Source organism: Cibotium barometz, chromosome 25, assembly GCF_041138505.1.
Source record: "Cibotium barometz isolate CiBa-2024 chromosome 25, ASM4113850v1, whole genome shotgun sequence".
NCBI classification, from domain to species: Eukaryota; Viridiplantae; Streptophyta; class Polypodiopsida; order Cyatheales; family Cibotiaceae; genus Cibotium; species Cibotium barometz.
In genome coordinates, this window is record NC_141070.1 from 50,714,339 (window position 1) to 50,736,453 (window position 22,115).

Genomic DNA, 22,115 nt, shown 5'->3' on the forward strand with positions numbered 1-22,115 from the left:
CCAACTTTGCAAGCTGAATCAAAATGCTGCTTCCTTGCTGAAGAAGATAACTGAGTTGCCTTTAATTAGCTTGGATGATTAAGGAAGAGGGGTCTTTAAATAGGGGAATTTCAACCCAGATTTGCAGGTCAAGCAAGTTGTGGACTGCTCAACCAGCCCTTATACAGATCTGTGGGCTTAAACTATTTTTAGTGTGGATTATTCACATATGTGGACACCCAAACCTGGCAGACCCAAACAAGGCTCACGGGCCCAAAACAGGTTGCCCAAACACATGACCGGCACTTGGCAATAGTGGTCATATTGCTGGGAGTTTTTTTTTTTGGCATGTTCTCTTTCTACCTTTCTAGGAGACCATAAAAAGAAGATGTTTCAAAACTGGCCTTGCCTAGGCATTCAGTCAAAGGCACTAATCAATTGATTTTCCCTTTTTACTGCAAATGTTTTAAAGACTGAACTTATCTATGCTTCAGTCAAAGACACCGATCAATTAATACCTGAAGGCCTAACAAACGCTTGAAAGGCCATTTCCCATGATACTGTACTGGCAGCTGGCCTTCTAGATGCCTCTCGTGCTCTCGTTGGATCATGCATTGATACTTGCATTCGCTAGCACAATCCCACAACTGCCAACCAGAAAACCATGACCGCAACTCAAAGGAGCCACTGAAATTCTGCATCCGGTCATTCACAATATTCTGTCTACAATTTTTAAAGCAGGTGAAGTTGATACATCCTGTTTTTTGGCATTGTTCTGTACAAGACCTGTGAAAGCACGTCAGGTACATGGAGTTTCAATTCCCTTTTAAATACAACCTACCAAGCATTGAAAATTAAAGATCTTATGGTTCGATTTTCCCTGCAAATAGTCATCTAGAGATATGAAAACAGGCACATGAACCAAAAGCTAAGAGATCCACATTGATTGGTAGCCCACTCATCAACATAAAATCCATTGAGTCTGGCAAGGTTGAGGTTGGGATTATGGCAGTCAAAATGGGAAAAAGGCAGATTCTAGAAGAGTCAGTGGAATTCCATTAAATGCCAAGCATCCATTCCCCAATGTCTTGTAAGCCTTGCAGAAGTGATTTACTTATTAGCAAACATTACAATGAAATGATTAAACAACCAAATGAACTACAAACCATTCACAGGCACAGGACACTGCATTGGGTCCCAATGGCTAGGATCATTGGATATCAATGTCCACCCTTTTTGAAATGGATTTAGTTAGCTCATGTTTTGTAAGGCCCCCTTTTTGAGGAGAAGCCGTAGCTAAGCAACTCAACACAGGTCTGGTTTAGACACCATGTGTGACAACCCGCCCAAAATGGCCCAAAAGGCCTCACTTATAAGCCTTACAAAGGCCTAAAAAGGCCTTTTTACCAGGTCGGGCTGGCTGGCCAACAGGGCCAGCCAACCTAGTATTAGTGGGGCCAGCACTAACTAAGCGTGCTACCCCTCCTCTCTAGCAACATACTATCAAGCTGGCCTAGATACATGGAGGGCTTTTTACCACACGGCTCCCGAGTAGCTATTGGTCAGCTTAGAGTCTCATCACATCGATTGGAGATCGAGACTCGCAGAGCAGCACGGATCCCCCAAGAGGAGAGGGTATGCAGATTGTGCAGAGAGGAGGTGGAGAGTGAGGAGCATTATGTATGCAGATGCAGAGCATATACAGCCATGAGAGAGAGATATCCCATTTTATTCAGAGAGCCACATTCCCTACGCCAGATCTTTGAGGCAGCAGACCAGCGCATACTGGGGAGATTCATTCTAGACATACAGCGTCACAGAGAGACATCATTACAGGCTCGGACAGCTCCAGAAGGGGACGACAGTCACAGATTACTACATTTTTTCAGAGATCCACCCCACTCCCAGCCCCTACACAGTAGGGAATTACTCTCCAAAGAGCAAAGACACTCAGAGCCCGCAGGAGACAGAGGACACCTGGCTTTCAGACACCACGCCTATACCAGAGAGAGATGACAAAGATCAGAGCTCAGTTTCACAGAGGGTGCGGAGCGACTGGCTCGCTTCAAAGCAGACCCAAGCATGTTCTTTAGGGAGGAGCTGTGGACACCCCCTTCATTGATGTATACCATTCTATACCCCCAGTATGGTACAGGATGGAGCTAGCTAGGTTGCATATCATGATTGTATACTCCATGCATATAGCTTTGCATTCTCCTAGTAGTAGAGCTCCATCACCTCCCCCACTCATTGTACTTATTGCACACCCAGATTCAGCTTTTTAGTTCAGTACTTTTTCATTTTGTTGGGATGACAGAGGATACCCCACACAGGTACACTGATTTGTCTCATAGGCCGAGTTCGGTCTTTTGGAAGACGTTAATAAAATCTTTCTTTCTTTCTACCCCCTGCACACAGCAGCAGCCCGGCAACCAACATACATCATCAAGCAATCGGGCCTCTACCACCTGCACAGCACATCACTGTAGCAACCCGGCCACACACGTGTCTTCATCAACCTACCACTGCAGCAGCCATCAGCTCTACCCCCTGCACTCAGCAGCAGCCTGGCAACCAACGCAGACATCATCATCAAGATTCATCACTGATCCAGCAGCGCCCTGCTTCACACCATTCAGTATCAGGCGCTCCACTTCCTAGGATCGACACCATATCAGAGCAGACCTGCATTTTCTCAGTCCTGCGTTTTGCAGCCTTCAACATCCTCGCGGAGTGCCACTGCTGTCCTCAACGCAAGCCTTCGTCTACCCTCGATCCTTGGAGTAGTGTGAACCCAAATAGAGGGGGGTCTAGGAGCAGAATACACTCCCAGACTACTGGTGTACAAGGAAGTAACACTGCTTTCTCTTCTGGTTTACCTTCTATTTCTACTCCTAATGTGTTTTAGAATACTCCATAACCTCAAGCACAAAACCCTCCCACCCAACCCATGTTTCTTCCTCCTCGCGTTGGTATGCAGCCATTACCGGCAGCACCTCCACACGGACCTATGTATGGGTTTTACCCAACACAAGGGTCTCTCGGCACTTACCCACCGGCACTGTATCGCCACCCAGCATTCCGGTGTATCAAGTAATTTACCAACCCATCACAGGCACTACACCAATACCAGCTTATGTGCCTACTCAAGGATTTGTGCCTCAGCCAGGCATTCCACCTACGCCGAGTGCCCAGCCTTACATCCCATCTTATGGATTACCCTCGCCAGGTCCTACACCTATGATGGGTATTAGTGGCTATTCTAGAGTACCGCCTAACCCTTTACACTCCGGATATGGGTACCAGCCATCCTGGACCCACCATCTCCTTCTCTCCATGTATCTATATCCAAAAATGCCTTCACAGCCATCTTGAACCCACCATCTCCTTCTCTCCATGTATCTATGTCCAGAAATGCCTTTACAGAAAAGACTCGTTTCAATGGGTCTGATTACACCACCTAGGCTAACCTTATGGAACAGGTTTTCACTTCCCAAGTTTCTTGGAACCTAGTGAAGAAACTTGAACTGAAACATCACTCCTCACTAGCACCTTCTAAAGTCATTAGCTATTGAGTAGCTAGGAATGCCACTGCCATAGTGGAACTCATGTAAGGCTCTTCTACCGGAGTTTCATTCACAACTCCAACAGTTCCCCTATGTCTCTGACACCTTGCAGAGAGAGATGCAGCACATGATCACACGGGTCGCATTGATCTCGTGCATCAAATCCAAAAATTCACTATTGAAGAGAGGGATGACCAGAAAGTCAAGGACGCTAAGTATCGGTGCCTTATGTGGAGCACGCCACCATTGGCCAATTCTCAAGAAGACCAAGTCATCACATTATTGAACAAGTTGCCACCTAGTTTCTTTACTTCTGTCACATAGACCATCAGTTTAGAGTCAAGTCACTCAAGGTCCACCCCCCAAGTCCGTATCCTTCGCCACCCTGGAAGGGATGTCTGATTGGTCATCTCTTACACCTCAACTCGACCCTCAGCCAATGTCGCTCAAGGGGGCAAGGCAGGCCCCAGGACTTGCCCACCAGCCCAAGGAGGGGCTGGGCAGGCTGTCAGCCAGCCCAAGAGGGCTTGGCCAGGCAGCCAACTTGCCTTTGGGCCAGCCCAGCCAGTCGGCTAGCCCATGGGGCACCTAGTGTCCAGGGGCTGCCCAGCAGCCTGCACTGGCCTGGACAGCAGCCCACAGAGGCGGCCAGGACAGTCCAGCAGTCCAGTGTGAACACGTGGGACTTTTTAGCATTTAATGCTATTTAAACAAGTCGTAGAGGGAAAAAGTAACCAGCCGACCAGCATCTTTTGGGGTATAAATACCCAGGGCATAAATCAGTCCCACTCATCTCATAATTCACAAAGTGCTGGAGCTAACTCAAGGGCCAGGACAGCCAAGGAGAAGCTAACGCAAAGGGTGACAGATTGAAGGTCAAGGGCGGTTCTCCTCAGCCAAGAAGGTTCAGGTTCAGTCTTTTATTTTCAGATTTGCATCATTCTAATAAAAACAAATACACCATCCGTGGTGGGGGCCCCACAAAGGGTATTCAGGACCCAATACTGTGTCCTCTTCTCCCTCTCTCTCTCTCTCTATTTTCTGCACATCTATATTCAGTTTGTGCGTTATTTTCGTCGCGAAAAGTGTGCTGATTTCTGAGCATTGAAGTTACGGATCTCCCCCGAAGCTTCCGCATGTTATAGTGGTATCAGAGCCTACTTCAAGTGTAAAGATTCAGCAAGAAACCAGAAATTTTTTCTCACTCGTGTGGTTGGTTTTCAGACTCCGGTGGACCACCCCTTTCGGAGCGACTCTTGTCCCTCGAAGCACGGTTTGTTTTCAACCTCCGGAAGTCTCCCGCACACATAGTGGATGGTCAGATTGCGCTCCAGAAAGGAGGTGCATTTTCCTGCTATGGCGAGCTTCGACGACGACAAAGACCAAGAACCTTGGGACCAAAGTGCACCAGGCAGCCCAGCTAGGGCATCAAGCATGAGTGTAAAAGAGATGTTCCAACAAATGATGCGAGCAATAGCAGACCAGAGTACCAAGTTGGAAGAGCAAACAGCACAGATACTGGCTCTGGAAGAGCGCACCTGTTCTCCAGCTCCACGTTTTCCGTCTCCTCCTCCCTCTCCTTCCGTTTCCCAGATACCAGATCCTCTACACAGGGACCCTCTCAAAAGTTCACGACTGCAGCCGAGTTCGATGCTTGAGTTGTGCATTGGAGATCCGACAACGAGAAGACGACGCCATGTGACGCGTCGAACATGAGCGATAACTTGTGGCTTTGGATGCAAGACTGACACCAGCGGCTTCCTCAAATCATTTTCCCGAGAAAATGAATTTCAGTGAGTATAATGGTAAACTCGACCCCACAACTCTTTATTCATGGTTGCATCAATTTGAAGCTTACTTTGCAGCAGTTAGAAAAAAGGGACTCACAGGGTGATCTTAGCCAGTTGATACTTGGAAGGTGAGGCCATTCCTTGGTGGACCCAGTGGGCTCATGCCCACACCACATTAGGTATGGCAGCTTATGTTTGGGACGAGTTTGTCTGTGACCTTAAGCAATAGTTTCTACTGCCCCATTACCTTGAGCGACTCGAAGCCGAGTTTATGGGAGCGCGCCAGAACGCGCAACCAGTCCTTCAGTTTGCCAACAAAATTTCAAACTTATGTTTGCAATTAGGCTTATCTGATACGAACAAGAAAGGGCAATTCTTGTATGGTCTTGACACGCAAATCCAGTCGAAGGTGCGTATGTTTAGGCCAATCACCTTCAAAGACGCACTCTCGCTTGCGCAGAGTGCTAAAATGAAGCACAATGGTGGAAATCCTAAGACTTCCCAGTCGGCTACCACCTCGGGGGGGAAAGGCCACAACCAGACGAGGTCTTCCCCAGGACAAAGCACGGGAGCCTCTGGCTCCAAGTATAGGGAGGAGGGTAGGTGTTTCTTTTGTCATACAAAAGGACACACTTCTCGGGAGTGTCCTAAGAAGACTACCGCTCCAAAGACCGCCGCCTAAGCCTCCACGACTTCAGTGGGGGTGAGCCCAGCTCCCACACAGACCCCAATGGCTGTCCCTAGTTCTTCAAATCCCAATGCTTCAGTTGGAGTAATCATTAGCCGGGAGCTCGAAGATAAGCAGAAGGATGCCCAGGACTAGGAGTATGAGCGCAACGAATTGCTCAAGACCTTTGGCTACATAGGTGGCCAGAGAGTTGTTGTCTTGTTTGACAACGGCAGCACGGAGGACGTGGTCACAGAACACGCCGCTCGGCATGCCCGTTTCCTCCTGACTTCGGTGGACAAGCAAGTTGAGGGTTTTAGCACAGGGAATAGAGTTTGTGCGTGATTTTATGGTTGCCCCTCTTTTAGGAGCAGACATAATATTGGGCATTCAATGGTTTCACAAGTTCCTTCCTGATGTCAAGTAGGACAAGCATACTTTCCAGATTAGTCGGAATGTGTCAAACGCCCCAATGACCATTAAGTGAGAGCCAAGAATTCCGAACTTTCCGCTCATAAGTCACTTGCAAGCTAAACGAGCAATCAAGAAAGATGCAAATTGTGCGGTGATATACATCCAAACTGCCCAAACGGTGGCCAGTGCTTCCGAGGAGTATTTGGCTCTCCATGAAAAGTTCCAAAAGATTTTTCTTCGGGACAATCTCCCTCCCCAACTCCCCCCGTCCAGACTGGAGGACCACAAGATCGATCTCCTCCCAGGCTCGAAACCCCCGGGCAAGTTTCCACATCGCCTTTCAAAGGCAATGGAATCGGAGTTGGACCGCCAAATCCAAGAATTGTTGTAATCTGGCTTCATTGCCCCAGCGTGTTGCCATTTGCAGCACCGATCCTGTTTGTCAAGAAGAAAGATGGGTCTTCTCGCTTGTGTGTCGATTATCGTGCACTCAATAAGCTGACTATCAAGAGTAGATTTCCGATGCCTCGAATACATTATATTCTCGAGAGGCTGAATGGGGCTAAGGTGTTCTCGAAACTCAATTTGAAGAGTGGGTACCACCAGGTGAGAATTGTTGAGGAAGACATTCCCAGGACAGCCTTCCATACGGAACGGGCCCACTATGAATTTGTGGTCATGTCTTTTAGCTTGACGAACGCCCCAGCCACATTCAACCACATGATGATGCAAGTGTTCCGGGAATTGATTAGAAAGTGTGTGTTCATATTTATGGACGACATACTAGTATTTTCAGCTACAGTTGAGCAGCATGACATTGATGTGGAGAAAGTCCTGAAGTTGCTGAAAAGCAAAGAGCTCTACGTCAATGAGAAGAAGTCAGAATTTTATTTGTTCGAGGTTCATTACCTTGGATATATAATTAGTGCAGAAGGCATTCGACTTGATCCGGCCAAGGTGGCAGAGATTGTCAATTGGGAAGTACCTCAGACTGCTTATGACATCAAATCCTTTGTGGGTATATTCCAAGCATACTCCACCCACATAGACAAGTTTTCTGACCTCTCGGCGGATCTCACCGATCTGCTAAAGGGTGTCAAGACAAGAAGGCAACGGATTCGAATGACTCCACGAGCGTTGGAGGCATTTAAGAACCTCAAGGTGGCTTTGTCAGAGGCGCCTTGTCTAGCACTTGCCTCGTGGGACGAGCCCTTCTAGGTGATCACCGATGCGAGTAACATCGCAATTGGAGGTGTATTACAACAGAATGGTCATCCAGTACCTTACATGTCTTGTAAGTTACTGCCCGCACAAAAGAATTACTCGGTCTACGATCAAGAACTACTCAGTTATACAGGCCTTGAAACATTGGAAACATTTTCTTTATGGCCGCGACTTTGAGGTTCGTACTGACCATTAGGCATTACGCTGGGTTCAGACAACGCCAAGTAAACAATGGAGTGACCGACAGCACCGCTAGAGCTAGATATTCCAGCAATTTGGTGGTATGATTGAGTACCTTCTAGGAAAGGCCAATCAAATGGCTGATGCTTTGAGCAAGAAGAGACAAGTGACTTTGATTTAGTCCACTAGACTCGACCTTGTTGGTACGGGACTAGATGACATGAAGCACACGTACGCGGATTCTGAGGAATTTGGTACACAGCGGGAACAGGCATTGGATGCCAGAAGACCATGCTACTTTTTGATACACGATGGTTGGCTTTTTTACAAAGCTCGACTATGTGTCATGAAGTCGTTTAGGGCAGCTCTTCTCCATGCCGCCCATGACGCCATTACTGGTGGTCATAGGGGCATGAATTCGACCTTGGAGAAGTTAGAACGGCAATACTATTGGCCAAAGATGAGGCGAGATGTGTTTTCATATGTACAACACTGTGATATTTGTCAAAAGGTGAAAGCTCCTCGTGTGAAGAAGATAGAGTTGTTACAGCCCTTGCCAATTCCTGAGAGACCTTTCCAAGATATTTCGATGGATATTGTCACGAATCTGTCTCCCAATCCGAGTAAGCATAATATTCAGTGCTTAACTATAGTTGATAGATTTAGCAAATTTGTTATGCTTATTCCATGCAGGGCCAATGTGACCACCGAAGATGTTACCCATTTGTTCATTCGGCATTGGTATCCGATTGGCAAGATCCCTAGGACCATAGTGTCAGACCGAGATGCTAGGTTTACCAGTCATTTTTGAAGGACATTGTTTGATAACTTTGGTACTAAATTGAATTTTTCCGATGCATTTCAGCCACAGACGGACGGCCGAACAGAAATCTACAACTAGTTGGCCTTTGATGTGCTAAAGTGTTATGTCCACGATTAGCAAGGTAAGTGAGAATCATATTTGACTTTAGTTCAAGCTGTTTTGAATGATTCTTTTTCTTCAGCTATTGGCAGGACTCCATATGAGGCTGCATTTGGAAGACCATTGTCGCTATTGACCAGAACCTCATCTTCAATACCTGAAGCGAACAAATTAACGGAGTCTTACTAAGAGATTTTGGAGTCGGTAAAAGACAGGTTGGCTAAAGCGCAAGAGGCCTACACTCGACAGGCCAATAAAGACCGAAGGGATATGAAGTTTGAGGAAGGTGATTGGGTGTATCTTCGGAATATGAAGTAAAGGTTGAAACAGGTGGGCAAGCGATGCCCAAAGTTGTGTCATTCAGGAGCTTCGAACCTTTTCCCATCCAAAGAAAGATTAACGAGGTTTCAATGAAGTTGAAGCTACCTCCGAGTTGGACTATGCACGATGTGTTCCATGTCAGTTAGTTAAAACCATATGCAGGTCCCATCCCTTCAGAAGTGAAAGACGAGGCGGAACCAGATATCATTGATGAAGCTGTAGTTATGATTCCAGAACAGATCCTTTTTCTCCGCTTCAAACATGGCCAGGCCGAAGGCAAAGACAGTTCCTCACAAAGTTTAATCACCGAGGAACCCACGAAGCCGTATGGCTTGACAAAGAGTTTTTCAACGACTATCCGACGTTATTGACCGATTATTTGGAGGCTATGCAGCTTCCGTCAAGTTAAGCAAAAGGGGATGTCACGTGCATCCCACACTTGGATGCCACGTAGACATATCTGCACAAGAAGGTGCAGGACCTAGGGTGGAAAACTCGTCCCATGTGAGCCCAGTCTGGGACGAGTCAGCCACGATTCCACTCCAGTCGTCCGAGGTCAGGTGTGCATTGTCCTGCACATGAAACAGTGCCAGTTCGCGCTGTGAGTCTCCCTCTGGAATGATGCCAGTTGTTCTGTATGTTTGGTCTGCGACCAGATGTTAGACAATTGTGTAGATGTAGGTATGCATCAGGTCTAAGCACGGGGAAGGCTATGGGCCACCCCAAGGGGGCCAGGCAAGCCCCAAGACTTGCCCACCAGCCCAAGGAGGGGCTGGGCAGGCTATCGGCCACCCCAAGGGAGCCAAGCAGGCCACAGGACTTGCCCACCAGTCCAAGGAGGGGCTGGGCAGGACTTGGCCAGGCATGAAGCCTCTAAGAGCACGACCATCTTGAGGATGGTCTCTAGATGTGGGTCAAGCATAGAAGGATGGCTTTATACTGGATGTCTACTTTTCTATCTAAGCCATCTTCCGAGGGTTCTAAGCTTCACCGGGTTCGTGCCTATGTGACCAGAGCTCCTTCAGACACTGAACGACTATGACACTATCGCTATGGTCACCTACCCTATGACACGCTCTCTGAATTGTCTAAAGACCAGTTGGTTGAAGGCATACTTCACCTCAAACTGACCAAGGATGTCTACCAGCCATGTCAAGTGGGCAAGCAACATCATACATCGTTCCCACAGTATCGTAGATCGTGCTCAGGGTATCCTCAAGTTAATTCACTTCAACTTGAGTGAGCAATGCCAGACCCCCTCCTTGAATGAGTCACTCTACTATATGCTGATTGTAGATGACTATTCGAAGTACATGAGGAGGGTGTATTTCCTGAAGCATAAATCAGATGCTTTCCAATACTTTACCACGTGGGTTCGGTTAGTCACTAACCAAATGGGTCTCTCGATTGGGATTGCCCGCAATGACAATGGTGGTGAGTTTATCTCCCATCAATTCGCCGAGTTCTTGCAAGAGCAGGGCATTCAACGCCATCCCACCTCCACCAACTCCCCCTCACAAAATGGAGTGGTCAAGTGCAAGAACCATACCATTATGAATATGGCACACTCCATGCTCTTTGCAACAGAGCTACCTGAACACCTTTGGTCAGAATCGGTCAACACTGCGGTGTACCTTCTGTGATCCCAATATCTATATCCACACAGATTAGGGGGTGGTGTGCTACCTAGTGTTGTATGTCGATGATCTTATCATCTCTGGTTCAAATCAAGCCAAAGTGGCTGATATCATAGCACAGCTGATACAAACGTTTGAGATGACTAATCTCAGTCTTCTCTCGAATTTCTTTGGCATGGAGGTGGCAGCATCCTCATGGTATTTTTGTGTCACAACAAAAGTGTTGTCTTCAACTCATTCCTTCCCACTCCCAATGACTGAAATTCAGTAAAACAGCTCTCTTTATTGCTGTAATTTCTGGTCTTCTTGCTGAAAACCCTAATTTTAGCCCTTCTTTCTCAAGTTGAACCATAGGGGAAGCTTTCCCAAGGTTCCCTTCATCCTCTTGAAGACTTTTGTCGCGAAGAAATGCGACAAATTGAAGATCTCATCACTCCAAGGACTTCCATCGCGAAGATTTCCGCTGTCGTCGACTCTACTTGCAATTGGTAAGCTTATATGCTTAAATATGGAAGCAAGTAGCAGGAGGGAGGAACTGGATTACAAGAGAACACACAAAATGCTAATCAATACACTTAAATACACTAATATTTGATGGACACTTGCTCAAATACAAGAAGTAATTTGCTGAATTGACAAGAGACACACAATGAGCCGGAACAACTGACCCCTCCCTCAAATAAAGTATATTGATCTTGGGAGAATCAAGTACATAGTGTCATGGGCATTTCCGACCAGATTTCCATACCAATGCATATGAATATAGTATTGCAAACAAGTGGTTGTTGATGTAGACTTGCAACCCACACTACCCTCTCAAGTGCCCATGTTCCCTACCATCTGCTCTCTATTGTTCCACCAACACATGGTAGCAACAATCTGCAAGAGAGCACGTAAGACAAGAGAACACTACACAAGGTATGTGATCTTGTAATCCGGTTCCTCCCTCTTGCTACTTGCTTCCATATTTAAGCATAAAAGCTTACTAATTGCAAGTAGAGTCGATGACAGCAGAAGTCTTCACGATGGAAATCCTTGGAGTGATGAGATCTTCGATTTGTCGCATTTCTTCACGACAAAAGTCTTCAAGAGGATGAAGGGAACCTTGGGAAAGATTCCCCTATGGTTCAACTTGAGAAAAGAGGGCTGAAATTAGGGTTTTCAACAAAAAGACCAGAAATTACAACAATAAAGAGAGCTGTTTTTAGTCATTGGGAGTGTGTAGGAGAGTGATTAGCACCCAAAAACACTCTTGGAAGCTTGTGAGACACCTTAGCAAGCTTGGAAATGGACTTGGGAAGGAAAAAGTGCAGAAAATGCAGCCCAACAACCCTCATGAAGGAAGCGCCAATCTCTAGAGAGAGGAGTGAGGTGGTGAGTTGTCCAATGTAGGTGGCAGGCACGTGCTTTGTGGAGCAAGCTAGAGTGGACACATGGCTGGTTACTCCATTTGTACAAAGGAGATAAGGTCTGGGTAGTGGACATCGGGTTATGTCCACCTCGGGACATCAGTGTGTGTGACCACCAAGCTGGTTATAATTTATAAGTGAGTTTTGCTCGCCCAAAATTTAATGAAGTGTGTATACACTCACTTATAAATTAGTGCTAACTCCTAAGGCTGGGTTTATGACCAGTACTTACCACCTGTGAAACCGATCCCGTCAAGTGGGAATAGACTCCGTTGGACACCCACCACACGCGTAATGGCACAACTTAAACATCACAATATGAATGGACAACTCAATAACAACTGAAAACTGAAATGAAATAAAATGATGATCAATGGACACCAGCGCTGGGGCCAGAACGGACCGACCCCCCCCCAAATATATAATATATTATTGGGAGTATTTAAGTGAGACAATGCTCCATGGGTTCAATGAACCAGATGATGTCCATGTACAACTGAAAATGAATACAGTTACCAAACAAGAGTCTTGAAGTAGACGTTCGAAGGAGAGCGATCCACTTGAAGAAGTCTAGTCTCTACGGTCCCGTGCCTTCACTGGAATCCGCAGAGAGCACCCCACTGGTGTTCCAGGACCACGCACAAACAGGCGCTCCTATACTAACGCATGGCTCTCCCGATCTCAGCACCCATAGACCGTGGTTCTCCAGAAGCTTGGACTACCCGGCACCGAACGGGTGTTAGCAGCAGAGAGTATCCCTTGTAAGATTTACACCAAAGACCTTTGCTTGAATCTCAATCCACTCACCTTGTAAAACAATGAATATGGCCTTCAGTAGTATTAGGCACCCACGTATGAAAGAAGAAGTCTCTATTACTGCTGTTGTAGCCAGCTCGAGAGATAGAGGATGGTTCGCTAGCCTGCCCGATAGTATGGAGTAACTAGGGTCGCCTATAGAGTATTCTGGCTGTGCATAAGCTGGAGAGAAGGCCTATGTGTACAGCCGCCTGCAAGGTAAGAGTGAGGAGAACCTGTGCGCAGCCACCTGTGTAGCCGTTTGTGAGCAGTCGCCTGTGCGCAGCCACCTATGTAGCCGTCTATGAGCAGTCGCCTGTGCGCAGCCGCTTGCAAAACAAGAGGATGGTGACTTGTGCGCAACCGCCTGCAAGCAAGTGAGTGAGAAGACTTGTGCGCAGCCACCTGCAAGCAAGTGAGTGAGAAGACTTGTGCAACTGACTGTGTGCAGCCGCCTGAGGGCAAGCGAAAGAGAGAGGCCTGCGCAGCCACCTGCGTGCAGTAGCCTGTGGGCAAGCGAAAGAGACGCAGTCTGGGCACAATCGCATGGCAAAGCAAGAGAAAAGAGGATCGCCTGGGCGTAGCCGTCCGTGGGTAAACGTTGGAGAGGTCGCCTGACGGAACAGATGACCGAAGGTGGTCATGCACAGCCGCCTATAAACAAGAGGAGGTTCACTCCTGAGCGATGGAGGGACATACCACAAACAGCTGGCCGGCCCACCTGTTTTGCATGGAGGCGGCCAGTTCCAAAGGTTCCAAGGTGGGGAGTGGGTAGGTGGCCATGCACCCACCCCCACACACATGATTAAGTGAGGGGTTCCCTCCCCACCATGACCCATACGTGGGTGCCCATAATGGGTGCCCACTCTACCAAGGACACCAAGAAATATTTGGGAGGGTGCCCACTCATTAATGAGTGTGAACCTGCAACCTTATAAAAACAAAGGTTAAAAATAATGCTATAAAATAAACAAATGCAATACACTTACCAAGTTACCACATGTTCACACGCAACAAAACTCGTCAGAAGACAGAGCAAACTTCACGACTCACTGGCATGCGTCCCTGCTCAGTAAGTGGCACGTCAAACAAGCAAACACAAGAATACAAGTCACGCGAAGACAGTTCCAGGCATGCAAAACATGAATGCATGTGCAAACAGTATCATGGACATATCTCCCGTTCATGGAACAAGTACTAAACATTTCTGTCGGGCACAATGATGGCACGACAGAAGACATAAATCTGAAAATGAAACATGGAAAGAAAGTTTGTCATTCTCATCTGCTTCTCTGAAAGAGCTTTGTTTGAGATTGTGATATGCAGCGGAAGTCTTTGTATTAGATGATCCTGTCACACAAATGCTCACACCGTCTTCTGTATCCTGAGTTTCGTGAGTTTAGCAATCCACTTTAATACTTCAAACTTTAAAGAGTTGAGAGAGAGAGATATGAGAACTGTACACCAGATTGGGTCCCGAATTACCCACTGAAGGGTCCCCTATCCCGATAACGAGATAGTATTTGCTTTATTTCTTTAGAGAGAATGACTGTGGACTGTAGATAAGCCAAACGCAAGATCTTGGAGGATCGGAGAGTGGCTGATCTGTACACTGCTGTAGAAACACCTCGATGACCTGATCTCGAGCCTATGCACTCTTCCCAAGGGCATGAGGAAGGGCTGCACACCTGAGGCTGAGAGAAGAAGAAGGTGGACTGTTCTACACTATGTTAGAATGCTGAAAACACTTATGAATGCTGTGTTACCTTCACCAGATGACTGCTGCATGTATGGATGATGCACAGAAGGCTGGATACTGATGCAAACTGCAGATTCAGGGCTGGAAACTGCTGTAGACTGTTGATTCAGGGCTGGAAGCTGCTGTGGACAGAAACGCAAGCCTGTAGGGGTGCTGATGGACTGAAACGCAGAGGTTTTGGGGCTGCTGGACAGAAACTGCAGGGTACTGATGCTGCTGGACAGAAACGCAGGAGTGTTGCTGTACGACTGGATAAAAACGCAGGTCTGCTGGGCTGTTTGCTGGCGTTGAACTGAGGCTTGACATGGTGCTGAAACAAGGCTGATTTGATGCTGAAGACAGGCGCCTAGGGCTGACTGAAGCTAGGGTTTCTCAAGGGGCTGGAGAAGCAAGCTTATGGGCTCTAGGGCTGGATTAGTCTAGGGCTGAAAGCAAGGGTGCTCCTAGGGCTGAGGAGGAGAGCTCTTAGCACAATGAAGACTGAATGAGAAAATAGGCTCTAGGCAAGCCTATTTATACTAACTGGAGGTTGGTCATTTAATAAAGTTTTATATTTATAAATGCCCAATAATGCAAATAATGCTAAATAAATACTATTAAATATGGAAAAAATATTATATAAATCCCAGTAAATTTCCTAAGGCTTCGGGGATGTTCTAAATGATGCACAGGCATATGAATGCATATTATGCAGGATGCAGAGTGCTTTCTGATGCAAACCCTAAGGCTTCTACTGACTCTACATGCATGAATGATTCTCTCCAAGTGGGTTAAGGGACTTGACTGACTGACTGACCCACTAAGGCTGAGGAATGACCTACGTAGCTCATGCCTGACTTATCCTGGACTGAGGATGTACAATGGGGTCACGGCGTATGACAATTATCATCCTATTGGGTTCTAAATTGTACAACTGTTGCATGCACTGAGTGCAGAGTGCGTGTGGCATTCCCTCCTGATTAGCTTGGCGGCAGGTTCATGGCTTCCAAGTAGTCCGCCACCAATAACTGGGGGTACTCCTGGAAGAACTCCTCGTCCAGCCATACGGCTTCGTGGGTGCCTTGATCTCGGAATTTCGTATAGAACTGACGAATCTGTCGATCGGAACCATGCTTCCATCGATGAAGAAGGATCTGCTCAGGCTCAATCACTTCTGCCTCGTCTACCACGTATGGCTGCTGTTCATCTGAAACATCAAACACTTCTGGACCAACATATGGTTTTAGCCAAGAAACATGGAAAACATCATGCATTGTCCAACTGGTAGGCAATTTTAACTTCATGGAGACATCACTTAACTTCTTAACTATTGGAAAAGGGCCAAAACTATGGAATGAAAGCTTGGGACAATGTTTGCCCACTTGTTTCAATCTTTGTTTCATGATGCACTGAGAGACCCAATCCCCTTCCTTGAAGTGGATATCTCGTCTAAACTTACATGCCTGTCTGTGAACTGAATGATGGCCAGGCTCAAAATTGAGGGCCAAACTGGGTTGAGTACCAAACTCTGCGGAATCGACATATTGATCTTCTAAGTCTTTTCCAGAGATGTTGAGAATGGTAGACTCCTGACTGGTCGGGATGCTGGTCTTTCTACTAAGAACATCTGCTACTCGGTTATGTTGACCAGGGATGTACTTGATCATTCCTCCAACCTGGTGGAAGAGCTGACCCTGTCTAGTGTGCTGAGCACTCCACTGGGCACTTGGCATCGTCGGGAGCCACTTAAGTGCTTGGTGGTCTGTGGTGACTGTGAAAATGTGTCCATAAGAAACATGTTTCAAATGTTTGAGAACTGACTGCTGTTCTAGCTTGCCCTTGAAAGTCTTGGAAAGACAAGAGGGAAACTTGCTAGGAGGTTCTGCTAACTGTGGGATACTAGGTAGGAGATCATCCTTAAAAATGTCTGAATGAGAAAGGAGATCTGCTAATTGAGAGACTGAAGATGATGAGACAGCGGTTATTGATGAGGTAGAAGCTGTCTGTGCATAAATTAATGCTCCTTCTGCTCCCTTGCATATAGCTCGTCGGGCCTGGAGATGAGAAATCATAGGAATGCCAAGAATGCTTCTATCCCCCCGAATCATGACAGGCTCAGGAAAACCTTTAGAGATGATAAAGGTGTCCTGCCCCCAATTGGGAATAGGTTCATACTAACAAAACCACTGGATTCCTAAGATCATGTCACATCCCAAAAGAGGAGAGACAATGAAATCTCGCTGGAATGAGGCCTTTTGAACTTGAAAAGAAAACTGTTGTGCCTTCTGAGAGATGTGGGTGTGGAGACCAGGTGTAAACCCGTCTACCTCCAAATGATAGGGCACTAAGGTACAACTCATGTTGGTAGCCAACTGGGGAGAGATGGCGTCCTCAGAACTGCCCATGTCAAAAAGGATTATGAACTGTCGGCCCTTGGCAGAGCCATAAGCTCGGATCAGGCTTTTCTGTGTGGTTGTTGCCTCACCCTCCTGCTTAGCATCAAGTACCATGGATGGCATGGAATGCATAGAAGGTAAGATCTGAACCGCATTGGTGGTAGCAGGCAGGTCTGGAGGAGCGAGGGATACTGCGGCAACTGTGGCAGAAGGCTCTTTGGAGGCTTGCTCCGCTTGTCTTTTTGGACAATCCTTCTTACCATGCCCAATGGTATGACAGAAAAAACATCTGTTTTCTGATTGATACTGTCTTTGCTCCTCTGGAGGAAGATAGCCTCCAGTGATGCCTGCTTGAGCCTTTTCCTCACGGGTCTTCTTAGGCTTAGATTCCTTACCCCCTGAACTAGAGCTAGGACTGTTGTCTATCTTAGTGTCTTTAGAAGACGAATTACCCTTCCCCTGTTGGGGTTTGGTACTGGACTGAGATGACTGCTTGGGCTTGCCTCCGTTCATCTTCATTTCTTCATTCTGAGCGAGAGTCAGAGCCCGGTCATATATACTTGGTTCAAAGTTACGAACTGTGAACCGAATGTTAAGAGTCCAATCCACGAATGAATTGCTCCATCTTAGCCTGCTTAGATAACCCTAACTGATGTGCTAAAGTAATAACCTTATCGGAAAACTGAAGCATTGGGGATCCGTTCTGTCTGAGTTCATAGAACTCGTCTTTCAGACCGGTCATGTACTGGGGCGGGAGAAATCTGGTCTTCAGGTCATGGGCAAAGATGTCCCAGTCAAAGGCTGTGACACCTGTGGCCTGGTCTGTATGAATACTAGACCAATGCTGCCACCAAGTGACTGCCTCACCAGTGAAATGGGGAGCCGCTAAGTGGACTTTGTCTTGTGGGTCTGTGATCCTAGCTAATGGAAAATGAGCATTAAACTGATGAACAAATTGATTAACTGATGAATGATCACACTTACCATCATACTTACTGAAATTTGGTTGACTGCGAATGATGGTGGTTGATGCTGTTGCGGGCTGCTGGCTGGTGACACCTATGACTGGGGAGCCTGAGGAGAGCTGCTGATACCTCAAGTGTATGGCCTCCTTTTCCCGTTGGTGTTCGAGTAACATAAGTTCTCGGTCAAGCTCACGTTGGTGTTCCCGAGCGGCGAGTTCAGCCTGACGCCGGTCTTCGTCGATCCTGTGTTGGGCTTCCTCATAGTCCCGTCTTTCTTATTTTTCTCTTTTCCTTCGGGCCTCGTCCTCTCTCCTTTGTTGTTCCATCTGAAAGAAGAGGGAGATGTAGTCGGGTGCTGCTGGAGGTGTAGAAGGACGTGCTGCTGCTGCCTCCAAAAGTTGGAGACGCTCCATGAGCAGCTGGTTCTGAGCTCTAAGAAGAGCTATGGTGTCTGCTGTAGGCGGAAGAACGAGGTCTCCTTCGGGGGAGACGTCTTCCGGCTGATGAGTACTCTCTCCTGTAGACATGATGCTGAAGTCGGTGGTCATGCCGGAACGCAATCTAACCATCCAAGGATGCCCCCACGCTAGGATACGGTGTGTGTGGACAATCTGAATCTGATACCAATGTAATATGTAGCGGAAGTCTTTGTATTAGATGATCCTGTCACACAAATGCTCACACCGTCTTCTGTATCCTGAGTTTTGTGAGTTTAGCAATCCACTTTAATACTTCAAACTTTAAAGAGTTGAGAGAGAGAGATATGAGAACTGTACACCAGATTGGGTCCCGAATTACCCACTGAAGGGCCCCCTATCCCGATAACGAGATAGTATTTGCTTTATTTCTTTAGAGAGAATGACTGTGGACTGTAGATAAGCCAAACGCAAGATCTCGAAGGATCGGAGAGTGGCTGATCTGTACACTGCTGTAGAAACACCTCGATGACCTGATCTCGAGCCTATGCACTCTTCCCAAGGGCATGAGGAAGGGCTGCACACCTGAGGCTGAGAGAAGAAGAAGGTGGACTGTTCTACACTATGTTAGAATGCTGAAAACACTTATGAATGCTGTGTTACCTTCACCAGATGACTGCTGCATGTATGGATGATGCACAGAAGGCTGGATACTGATGCAAACTGCAGATTCAGGGCTGGAAACTGCTGTAGACTGTTGATTCAGGGCTGGAAGCTGCTGTGGACAGAAACGCAAGCTTGTAGGGGTGCTGATGGACTGAAACGCAGAGGTTTTGGGGCTGCTGGACAGAAACTGCAGGGTACTAATGCTGCTGGACAGAAACGCAGGAGCGTTGCTGTACTGATGCTGCTGGACAGAAACGCAGGAGTGTTGCTATACGGCTGGATAAAAACGCAGGTCTGCTGGGCTGTTTGCTGGCGTTGAACTGAGGCTTGACATGGTGCTGAAACAGGGCTGATTTGATGCTGAATCAGGGCTGCTTTGATGCTGAAGACAGGCGCCTAGGGTTGACTGAAGCTAGGGTTTCTCAAGGGGCTGGAGAAGCAAGCTTATGGGCTCTAGGACTGGATTAGTCTAGGGCTGAAAGCAAGGGTGCTCCTAGGGCTGAGGAGGAGAGCTCTTAGCACAATGAAGACTGAATGAGAAAATAGGCTCTAGGCAAGCCTATTTATACTAACTGGAGGTTGGTCATTTAATAAAGTTTTATATTTATAAATGCCCAATAATGCAAATAATGCTAAATAAATACTATTAAATATGGAAAAAATACCAGATAAATCCCAGTAAATTCCCTAAGGCTTCGGGGATGTTCTAAATGATGCACAGGCATATGAATGCATATTATGCAGGATGCAGAGTGCTTTCTGATGCAAACCCTAAGGCTTCTACTGACTCTACACGCATGAATGATTCTCTCCAAGTGGGTTAAGGGACTTGACTGACTGACTGACCCACTAAGGCTGAGGAATGACCTACGTAGCTCGTGCCTGACTTATCCTGGACTGAGGATGTACAATGGGGTCACGGCGTACGACAATTATCATCCTATTGGGTTCTAAAACTGTACAACTGTTGCACTTCTGATGATGAGCCATCTTGTCACCATGCACTGAGTGCAGAGTGCATGTGACAGAGATAGAAAGTAGCTTTGATGATCTGTCTTGACTACAAATTCAGACCCAAGAAGATAATGTTTCCATATCTTTAAGACATGAATTACAGCCAAGAGCTCTATCTCATAGATATCCATATGAAGCTCCGCATCATCATGCAAACGACGGCTTTCATATACAACTGCATGACCTCCTTGATTTAGGTCCCTATACAATCGCCACAAGCATCACATTTCACTACGAATGACCTCTGCAAGTCCGGAACAATCAATATGGGTCCACATATGATAGCATGCTTGAGTTGCAAGAAGGCATCCTGCTCCTTTGGAGTCCATTGAAAAGTGGCTTTCTTCTTTGTGAGATCATGTAGAGGGGTGGCTATCATGGCAAAATGCCTTATGAAACGCCTATAGTATGAACATAATCCCAGAAAACTACGTACTTGATGTACATTTTGCAACTCTGGCCAATTCCGAATGGTTTCTATCTTTGCAGGATCCATTGTTACTCCATCCTTGGATACCTCTTCAAATCAAGACAGCTGAAACAAGCCGAGCCATCAAGCTTATCCAAAATGTCATCAATACGCGGAATTGGGAATCTATTCTTGATGGTGAGCTTATTTAAAGCTCTATAATCCACACACATGCGGAATGACCTGTCTTTATTTTGAACAAGAAGCACGGGAGAGCAATAAGGTGAGGAACTTGGCTGAACCAAACCTTTCTCTAAAAGCTCATTTACCTGCTTCATGGTCTCTTCTTCTTGTGCGGCACTCACACGGTATGCGGGTTTGTTAGGTGGAGAACTACCTGGCACAAGATCTATGCGATGATCCTCGAACCTTTGAGGAGGTAATTCACCTGGCAATGCATCGGTAAAACAATCGTTGAATGCATGAAGAAAATTCAGCCTATCGTGAGTCAAAGCATCCACATTTTGATGACTTGGGTCAATGCTATCACGAACAAAAACCGAGTACGCAGAAAGACTCTTTTTCATTGCTTTATTAATCTGGATGTGAGATACAAGTGGAATAGAATCCCCTTCCTTGCCGGCATCAATGATATGCATGCGGCCTCTATGCATAAAAGAAATCATGTTTGTCTTGTACTCTTTGCGGGGCTCAAGCCTATGATGCCATGGCTTGCCAACAAGCAATACATCACATCCATTAAGTGGTGCAACCAAGAAATGCTCATGATCAAGGTAACCCTGGATATGTATGCGCAACTTTCCTATTAGTGGGGTAACCTGCACCTCTTTACCAACAAAGGCAACTTCTGCTTCAATTTGAGGCAATACAAAAGGCAAAAAATGCTCCCAGTTACCTTGTTGGTTGTTCATGTAGCACTTGAGAATGGCAACGGCAAGTTGATTATAAATATCTGTTTACCCATCCATTTATGGGTGAAATGCACAAAAGAACTGCAACTTCGTACCAAAATTGTCAAATAGGGCACACCAAAAATATGAAGCCAACTTTGCATCCCTATCTGACACTATGGTCCTCAACAAACCACAAATTGGGTATTAATGTCTAATGAACCATCAAACAACATCCTCAACAATTATGTTGAGCTTGCTAGAAATTAGTAACAAACTTACAAAATCCATCTACGATAGTCAAACAAAGTGTATTTCTACTTCTTGCAATTGGAGGTAGGTTCATGACAATTAAATGGTCCCTCGGGAGTAGGCAAAGGCTACAACCACTCTTAGTTTTTCTTCTTTCCCCTATCTTTCTTTTCGAATTTTAACGATGCCTACTGAAAATTTGGTTGAGACCTGTGAGCAAGCCTACCTGAATTTGGCATCTTGATCTCCAACGCTTCCGTGACACGAGCCAAGCAAGGCGCACAGCACGAAAGCCCAAATGGCAGAGTCAAAACCCATCCGGGCTGTGTTCTGAAATGCAGCCACTCAGCAAGCTTACGATTTGTCCTGCATTCCAGCGCCCGGGGTTCTTACACACAAACATAGGAAGACAAGAACGGATCGAGCCGCCCGAGAAAAGTTTCC

The 22,115-nt window shown here is 46.6% G+C and overlaps 1 protein-coding gene across 4 annotated transcripts in view; it reads right to left on the bottom strand.

Annotated features, from left to right (window-relative positions):
* Positions 1-22,115, bottom strand: part of LOC147624697 (uncharacterized) — a 35,577-nt gene extending 13,462 nt beyond the window's left edge. For all 4 annotated transcript variants that reach the window (XM_086819734.1, XM_086819733.1, XM_086819732.1 and 1 more), the window contains exons 1-2: positions 21,898-22,115; positions 498-765 (exon numbers count right to left, since the gene is read on the bottom strand). In XM_086819734.1, coding sequence (XP_086675860.1) covers positions 498-765; positions 21,898-21,989 — 360 coding nt within the window. In that variant the 5' untranslated portion in view covers positions 21,990-22,115. The remainder of the gene's footprint in view (positions 1-497; positions 766-21,897) is intronic.